Here is a 9,388-nt window from a genome sequence, read left to right as displayed (position 1 = left end):
TTTTTTTTGTAAACAAACATTTAAAGAAGTCTACACGTTTGGAATTAATGCCTGAATGTATTTCAAAGAAAATCATAATGAATTGATATGAAATCTCTAGGCATCAGATCTAATAACCATGTTGAACAATGTATATTTCATTGTCTTAATGAAAAGACTGTCTCCTTTCCAAATAGTCTAGAGGCCAACCCTCCACTGCACAACATAAAGTATCTGCTACAGACGCTCTTCTTTATTATTGATCCCACCTTTGTAATTATTTAAATTGACTCTCTAACCGGATAGCTTACTTGCTTTGTCGGTTAAACCTACTGTATCATCCACAACATGCGGAGTTTAATGATCATATTATCACTTGCTATTCAAACCCTCTGTATGAAGTGGGAGGTTTTTAGTTGAGTCCCCATATCCTACTGTTATCTCCAAGTTGAGTAATAATTTAGCAGGACATCTTAACTCTAGTTGCACTTTGTGACACAAGCATAAGATATGAGAAAGATAAAAGGTCCTCCCTCCCCCTACCCAATACCAATAGCATAGGTTTAGATTGATAATGAAATTTTATGATTTATACTGACATTCAGGTTTTTAGCTGAATTTGCATGAGATTTTTAATCATAGTTTCTCTTTTTTGGATGATAGCCTCTTAACCTCTTGCTAGCATGGCAAGTAAGTCTCTTGAACCTTCCTTAAACGAAAGGATATGTACCAGAAAGTATTCAAATACATTTCTAAAATGGGGCTGTAGGGTTTAACTCGAATTGTTGGATAGTTAAAATCCCTTCAAAGTTGATTTTATAAAGGAGCCCTATAGTCAGGACACACGAAGCTTCTATAATGTACCTGCTTCTTTCATTTGGTAATAAAAGAAATATCTCGGAAAATAATGTTGTTTTTTCACTTGACTGTAATTCCATGGAAGGTTAAACTAGGGTAAAGGCTCATAAGAGTTTGTGCTACTTTTTTAAAAAATCAAAAATAAAAATATCTCTTGGTCTACAAAAAGGGGTTTGGGTTCAACCTCACCTTCAATTTGGAATTTAGTGGGGTATTGAAAGATTGAGGAAATTCTCTTAGCAAATAGATTTGTTCACTTATGGTGTCTTAAATTGCAGAAATAGAAACATTTTTTAAAACATGTAATATTAAGATCAAGGAGATTGTGAAGCTAAGCATTTCACTATATCAGTGTCTTCACTTGGGCTTTATTTGCTATTTTCTCCCATAATATTCTTCTTTTCTATTTTCATTATTCTTCTTTATTTGATCATTGAGGTTTCTATTTGTACGAGTGGGCTTGAAGTTCTTACCTTGTTTGCTCTTTGTAACCCAGGTCCTCTTTATTTGCTACATTTTGTTTTTTCTATCCATGGATGTTGCTGTATGTATGTGACATATCTGGTCTTTAATTGTTGTTATATGGATGTGGTGGGGTATAATTGAACAAAACATTTACAAGCTGAATGACATTCAAACTGTTGCTTCCATTCGTCTGCCTTCACATCCCAAACAATAACAGTTTTGTCATAGCTTCCAGTGAGAAGATCTTGTTTCTTCAGCCATTTAAATTTTGAAGTCTATTTTAGTGGAGCACGAGAGGAGGCATTTTTTTCTAACATACACTTGATCTTGTTTTTTCAGCCATTTAAATTTTGAAGTCTATTTTAGTGGAGCACGGAGGATGCATTTTTTTCTAACATACACTTGATCTTGTTTTTTCAGCCATTCACCGTTGATTTGTGTTTTAGGAACCGTTGTCGAAACGCCGCACATTTGCAACATCGTCGAAATTAATTTTTGGTTACTTCGGTGAAGCCGTCTTTTACTGTGTATTGGTTCTGCTCGTGTTATCAGTTCATTCCTAGAACGCTCCTTTTTGCTGGTTCGTTTCCATCATTCTCTTTTCTCCCATTGGCATTTTTTATGCTGAAAGTTAAGTTCATATATGTTTACTACACGATGTTTATCATATACGTTTACTTTTAAATATTGAAAACTGACTTTCTTCTTTATCCTAGCACTTGCAAATGATAGAGATAAGAGAGAAGAATGTTGCCACCTTAAGTAGTAATAGTTAGCCTGAGTAATTGATAATTAAGATCTCGTTTTTTTCTCTTTTTCATTTGGGTTTTTCTGCTCTTTGAGAACTATGTCCTACGTAAGTTAAAGGTGTTCAAGTAGGTTTTATTTGGATGCCAATGTTGTTCTCTTTCAATATGCCATTGATGTCCTCTTTCGGCTCATATCTCTAATTATGCATGCTATTGTAATATGAAGATACATATTTTAAAAAGATCTTCAACTCCCAGAATTAGATTTAAGAGAAGTTGGCCCGAATGACTCAAATACTTTTGCTTGATTTATTTAATTTTCTTGTGACTGGAATTAGGTTACACAAACATGAAAGTTGATGAAAGTAGATGTGATTATTGATGATCTAATCTTTTTCTTGGCAGCCCGAACACCTTCTGGATGATGCTAAGTTTCCGACAAACAAACTTGCAGCATAGAGAGCTGAAAAAGAATCCCTTTTATTTAGATCACTTTTAAGATGCAAAGCATCCTTAACATTTGGTTCCGACTACCCGGTAAGCTTCTAACGTTTTTTTTAACTTAAATACTGCACAGGTCTAATCCCGTATATTGCTACCATTCCTTTACAAAACTCTTGTTTGGTTATTGGTACCTAAATATTAGTTTCCTGATCTGTTGTTCTTTTTCTTTTTCAACTATTGCTTTTATGGTTGGTTTTCCTTTACCAATGCATTCATGTTGTAAGTTATGTTGTTAACATTGTATATGTTTGTGAGTTTATATATTTTTTCTTCTTCGTGTTTTGATTCTTGTTTATTTCTTGCTTAATTGAGAGGTCCCTTTGATGTCCTTGAGATTGACTTCGAGTATGTTTAAGTTGTTTCAAGACTTTTGAAATTCTGCACTTGCTATGTTGGAAATTCCATCTTATTGAAGTGTTGAGTGCTTTACTTTTTTCTTCTTTTCATAACTTTATGGCCATTTTTCTGTCACCACGATTAGAAAATTTATATTGGGATATTGGGGCCTTAACTGCAGAACTATTTGGAACAGGTTCTACTTCAAAATCTAAGTCACTATCATAATCCTGTAAATCAAAGTCACAATGAATGACCTATTGGCTATGGCTGAAAACTTTGACAACATAAAAACATTCTCATATAATGGTCTATTTATGTTTGGATATGAAGGCATTTTTTAACTTTAAAACTCCATACTATAATAGAGTTAAATTTATATAATATATGAATGGAATTAAGTACAATTGCTTCAAATTAAAACCTTGTAATTATCATTTCCTTTCGTGATACCTAATCTCAAAATGAATATTATTAATTCAAATTATCCAAATGGCTATAAAAAGTCAAATCCCATAACAATAACAATGATCATATAACACTCTAACTCAGAGAGGAGTCCAAGTTCAAATTAAAGAATTGAGGAAGGAAATTATGAGGATACGACGTCCTCAAACCCGAAATACAAGAAAAATTAAAAAGTGAATGAATCTCCTTGACATCCGGCTTCATTTCCTACTATAATATCATGTGCCCTTTTCTAGTAGTTTAATTAATGTTGCATGACCATACCCCAAAAAATTACAAATTGGACAGCTTTCAAATTATATGGGAATTCTATGTAGTCCTTATATGTATATGATTAAATATTTATTTGACTTTACTGGCTCATCATATTAATATTATTGTTGTTATTTGCATTCACCCTTTTGTTACACAAAAGTTCCATTCATTAATGCCCCATGTATTGGCAACCTATTAGCCCGTTTTGTTTTGATTTTTACTGCTGGAAATGATCTTCTTACCTTAAATACCTAAGAAGTGATGTTCGATGATTGTTTTTTCTTTTCTCTTCGTGGCCAAGAAGAGCGTTGTTTGTCTGTTTCCTTTAAAGAAATGAAGAACGATTGTTGAATTCCCGTTTTGTTGTTGTTTTACACTGTTTCTTGTTGTTTTGGTGGCTAATTAGCCAGTCACGCATCGACTTAGTAGCTATTTGTTCTATGTGAATGGTGAGTAAGCTCACCTAAAGCAACGTTGTTTAACAGCCATACAATTAAGGTAGATCGTGTAGTTTCTCTTCAAGGCTGTGAAAGTACATGTCTCATATCATGTTTAATTGTATCGCTAAATGAAAAAACTGAAGGAGCAAAATCTCAAAGAAACCATTAAAATAATAAATCTAAGTACCTTCCAATGAAGGGCTATATATATACAAATAATAATTGTGCTAAAGGCAAAGTTTCAGCAGAATATTTAATGTGTAAAACACTAATTATAGCAAGAGTAATGGGATATCTAATAAATCTAAGTACCTTCCAATGAAGGGATATATATATACAAATAATAATTGTGCTAAAGGCAATGTTTCAACAGAATATTTAATGTGTAAAACACTAATTATAGCAAGAGTAATGGGATATCTAATGAACAGTCACAGCTGTCATTCAATTTTTTGTTAATTGTATGGTTGTATGCTATATAATGCTATTTTGTATGCTAGAAGAGTATGTATGCTGCTATGAAGAGCTGAGATGACCTATATTCACCATAGGCCTTTTCGTTTGTAAACATATGTATGGTGCTGCCTCTAGCCTAATCATAAATCTAATCAAGACAAGTTTCAGAACTAGGAATTTTCTAAAGTTTTCAATTTAGTAATGTTTTTGAATAGGCTCCAATTTTATTTATATTTATCTTTTCTTGTTGAAGCTAGTAAGTTTTGTCATGTCACTAGAATTCACTTGCTTGTTATATTCCTAGTGGACCTGACAACTAATGCTGCTTCTCTCCGTACAGTTACTTTAGAACTTCAAGTGTTTTTTTTATAGATGTTTTTGACTTCTTGGTAGGTGATGACTTACAAACTTACACTTATGTTTTGTTAGGTCCTTTTGAAAGTTATGCTTATGCACGTTGTGAATACTTTGTAAGTTGGTTTAAGACTAAGTTTGTTGAACTTACACACTTGGTTGCCAATTAGGCCAGGAAGTGCTTTTTTTCAACTTCTTTTAACTTTTTGGGAGGTTATGAGTTACGAACTATCACTTGAGCATTGTTAGGTCATTTGAAAGTTCAAGTGACACTTATACACGTTTTTAGAACTTTTTAGGTTCGTTTGAACTTACAATGAAGGTGAGAGGAACAATCCATGGATCTAAATTTGTTGTGCTCATTGATTGTGGAGCAACACACAATTATGGAGTGATCCTAGGCTACGGTGCTGCTGTCAAGGGAAAGGGTGTGGGAAGAAGTTAAAATCATGCTGAATGACTAGTTTGTTGTGGAAATTTCTCTACACAGGCTTCAGGTTGGTGAGGGAAAGATATCAAAATGGTCTCCCCACAGGAGATCATCTCCTCCTCAACCTCTCTCTCTAGATAGTCTCCCCACTACTCCCCCTCCCCGTCACCTATCTTCTCTTAACGAACTATTTAAACTCTCAATCACTCCCCACTTACTAGGTGCATGGTTTCTCTAAATTAAGACTAGATTTGGAACTTTAGAGTGTCTTTCTAAGTTCTAACATGCTTGTTTTAGACGCAAATTTTTGGTCAGGAATTTGATAGTCATTTGGTTTCTTTTTATTTTCTTTTAGAGGATTTGGCCAGTTTTCTTACTATTTCTTTGCAAACAGGTTTGATTAAGTCCTAACTTCTGAGATATATAAACCGTGTAATATCGTCTAATGGACAAATCATGGATGATGGAGAATAGGATGTCTAGGGAGTATGAATTAGGAGTGGAAGCGTTCATTCAATTTGGTTTTCGTCATGCCAAAGGTTCCAGTACTATCAGGTGTCCATGTTTGAAATGTGGGAACCGTTTGCCGCAAGACGAATCAACAGTCAGATATCATCTATATGCCAATGGGATCGATCAAAGCTATAAGATATGGTTTTGGCATGGCGAATCTTTTACATCAGAGACTTCATGTAATCGACAGGCTTACACGAACGAAGAAACGGTCGACGATGATTTATTTCATGTGATAAATATGGTTCAAAATGTCCACGATCAGTTTTCTGAAGTACCTAATACGTTTGACAATATGTTCGATGATGCAAAGAAGCCTCTATTTCCTGGTTGTAAAAGATTCACAAAGTTATCAGCATTAGTTAGGCTATACAACCTGAAGGTTAGATTTGGATGGAGTAATGCTAGCTTCTCCGAACTACTGGCAACGATTAGCGAGTTATTGCCTGAAAATAATAAAATGCCGATATCCATGTATGGAGCAAAAAAAACGCTTACTGCTTTGGGCCTTAGTTATCAAAAAATAGATGCATGCCCTAACAATTGCTGCTTGTATAGAAAAGATCTGGCAGACATCAGTAGGTGTCCTAAATGTAACATTTCGAGGTGGAAGACAAGTAAGAACGCAAATGAAGAGATTAAGGGAGTTGCAGCTAAACAGCTGTGGCATTTTCCAATTGTTCCGAGGTTCTTAAGGAACTCCGAATATGCAAAGCACTTGTGTTGGCATGCAAATGACAGGAAAGTAGACGGTGTGTTAAGGCATCCAGCTGATACTCCATCTTGGAGGTTGGTAGACCATTTGTGGCCAGATTTTGGGTCCGAACCGAGAAACCTCCGCTTGGGGTTGTCCACAGATGGCATCAATCCATACGGAGATTTATCAACGAAATATAGTTGTTGGCCTGTGATTGCTACAATATACAACCTTCCACCATGGTTATGTATGAGGAGGAAGTATTTGATGTTAACTATGTTAATCTCGGGACCTAAGCAACCAGGATACGACATAAATGTCTACCTAGCACCTTTGATTGATGATCTCAAACTTATGTGGGAAGAAGGTGTTCAGTGTTTTGATGCACATAGAAATGAGAGATTCACCCTGCGAGCTGTCTTACTGTGAACTATCAATGATTTTCCTGCATACGGGAACCTGTGTGGGTGTAGCGTGAAGGGGTATAAGGCTTGTCCAATATGTGGGGAGGAAACTTCTTCTATAAGACTACCACATGGGAAGAAAAATGCATATATGGGACATAGAAAATACTTACCACGTCATCACCCTTATAGGAGACAAAAGAAAGCATTTGATGGTAATCAGAAGCATGAGACACCTCCTCTCCTTTTATCAGGCGAGACAATTTATAATAGACTTAAGGATAAGACCTTTCCATGCGGTAAAAGGTCTACTAGGAGGTTGAATGAAGATATTTCGAACAACTACTGGAAGAGGATTTCTGCATTCTATGAGTTAACGTACTGGAAAAAATTACATGTAAGACACTGTCTTGATGTTATGTATATTGAGAAGAATGTATTGATGAATATAATTGGTACACTGCTTGACATACCAGGGAAGAGTAAGGATGGATTGAGTGCTAGACTTGATTTGGTAGAAATGAACATTCGACCCGAGTTGGCCCCTGTGTCCGATGGAAGTAGAACTTACATACCTGCAGCATGTTATACATTGTCAAGAGAGGAGAAAATCTCTATTTGCAGAACTTTGTCTGATCTTAAGGCTCCAGAAGGTTATTCGTCGAATTTCAGAAGTTTGGTATCTTTAGAGAACCTAACGCTCTCTGGTCTTAAATCACATGATTGCCATGTTCTAATGCAACAACTTCTCCCAATTGCAATACGTGGAGTTTTACCTAACAATGTTAGAGTGGCTATCACTAGATTGTGTTCTTTTTTCAACGCTATTTGCTCCAAGACTTTGCGAATATCAGATTTAGATAAATTGCAGCAAGACGTTATTGAAACATTATGTTTGCTTGAAAAGTACTTTCCACCATCATTTTTCACCATTATGGTACATCTATGCGTCCACCTTGTGTGAGAGGCAAAACTTTGTGGACCCATATACCTTCGGTGGATGTACCCATTCGAAAGATATATGAAAGTGTTGAAAAGTTATGTCCGTAATAGAAATCGTCTGGAAGGATCGATTGCAGAAGCACACATATATGAAGAAGCTGTTGAATTTTGTTTTGAGTTTCTATCTGGGCTTGACCCCATTGGACTAGGTTCATTTAAATCTCGAGAGGAAGGTCGGATCGAAAGACCGTTATCTGATGAATCATCTATTACACCTAGTCAAGTTGTACTAAAACAAGCCCATCTACACATACTAGAAAACATTGAAGAAGTTCATCCATACAGAGAGTACGATTCATTACCGTTGACAAGTTATTTTACTTTTATATACATTCTTTTAAATAAATGATACTCACTACTTCCAACTCGATTGGCCTTACATAGACGACATATGGAAATCTTGAAATCTTCCAACCCTGGAAGGGCAAGAAATGAGAAATGGTTGCGAGATGAGCACAATAGATCATTTCCTAACTGGATACGAGACGAGGTATGTTGTTTAAATGTACTTTCATGTTATTGACACATAATAGAAAGTACGAACAAGCCATCGGAGGGAATGATCCACCAGGAAGGATTCGAGGGGTGGGTCAATACGTCACACCAAGTAAATACTTCTACACTGCAAGAGAAAAATGAAAGAAGGTCGGTAAAGAAGAAGATTATGCTGAAGAGCGAGCGAGAATGGCTGCTCGTATCTTAGAACTGGAAGCAGAATTAATGAAGCATAAGAAGGTTCCTGAAGTGGCCACAAAGGGAGAAACTGGCGAGAGCAAGATCAAGAGTCAAATGGCTTCTAAAAGCATTAACACGTCAGATGATGCAAATGACCATGACGCAAAAGAAGAAAATAGACAAGTTCTAGAAGACTTGACAATAGAGGACTTGACAATAGAAAAACAAGATAAGGTAGAAAGCATCTACTTTTATTTTTTTAACTCAAACGTTATTTTTTTAATGATTAAATATCTGATCAATTAACACTTATGAGCGGTGAAGGTTGGTGAGGAGAACAAATATGTTTGAAGTGAAGGTCAGTATGAATTTGATTCCTATAGTTTCCAATTTCTCAGATGCAATATAGTAATATGATCATATTTTCTTTCACTGTATATTGTAGGATGGCACTTCTTGTCGACTTGCAATTGGGACTAAGGACAATGTTGTCGGTGCTGAAACTATTTTCGACTACTACATGGACGGTGACAACGTGAAGGTATCAGTGGACATGGTTACCGATGGTAATTGCTTCGTTCCTGTTCCAACAAGGGAAGGTAGGACTATGCTTTCCCAAGAAGTTGGTTCACAGTTGTTATGGCCTCGTCATTTAGTCATTCCCCTAGACGAAAAGGTAATGTGTTTTTCACAATGGATTTGGTTTAAATATATTTCATATGGATGAGATTTTATGTTTGTGGCAGATGAAAAGCGTGTACCAAGCTGATCCGCGATTACCGTCGTTGACACTGAATACAAAG

The 9,388-nt window shown here is 35.7% G+C and overlaps 1 protein-coding gene across 1 annotated transcript; it reads left to right on the top strand.

Annotated features, from left to right (window-relative positions):
- Positions 1-5,739: 5,739 nt before the first annotated feature.
- LOC127148307 (uncharacterized) lies at positions 5,740-6,933 on the top strand. Its single transcript, XM_051081789.1, has one exon. The coding sequence runs from the start codon at positions 5,740-5,742 to the stop codon at positions 6,931-6,933; it is 1,194 nt and encodes a 397-aa protein (XP_050937746.1).
- The last annotated feature ends 2,455 nt before the right edge of the window (positions 6,934-9,388 follow it).

The sequence above is a fragment of the Cucumis melo genome, chromosome 2, assembly GCF_025177605.1.
Source record: "Cucumis melo cultivar AY chromosome 2, USDA_Cmelo_AY_1.0, whole genome shotgun sequence".
Classification (NCBI taxonomy): domain Eukaryota; kingdom Viridiplantae; phylum Streptophyta; class Magnoliopsida; order Cucurbitales; family Cucurbitaceae; genus Cucumis; species Cucumis melo.
Note: the sequence above shows the minus strand (reverse complement) of the source record. Positions and strands in the feature narration are given on the sequence as shown.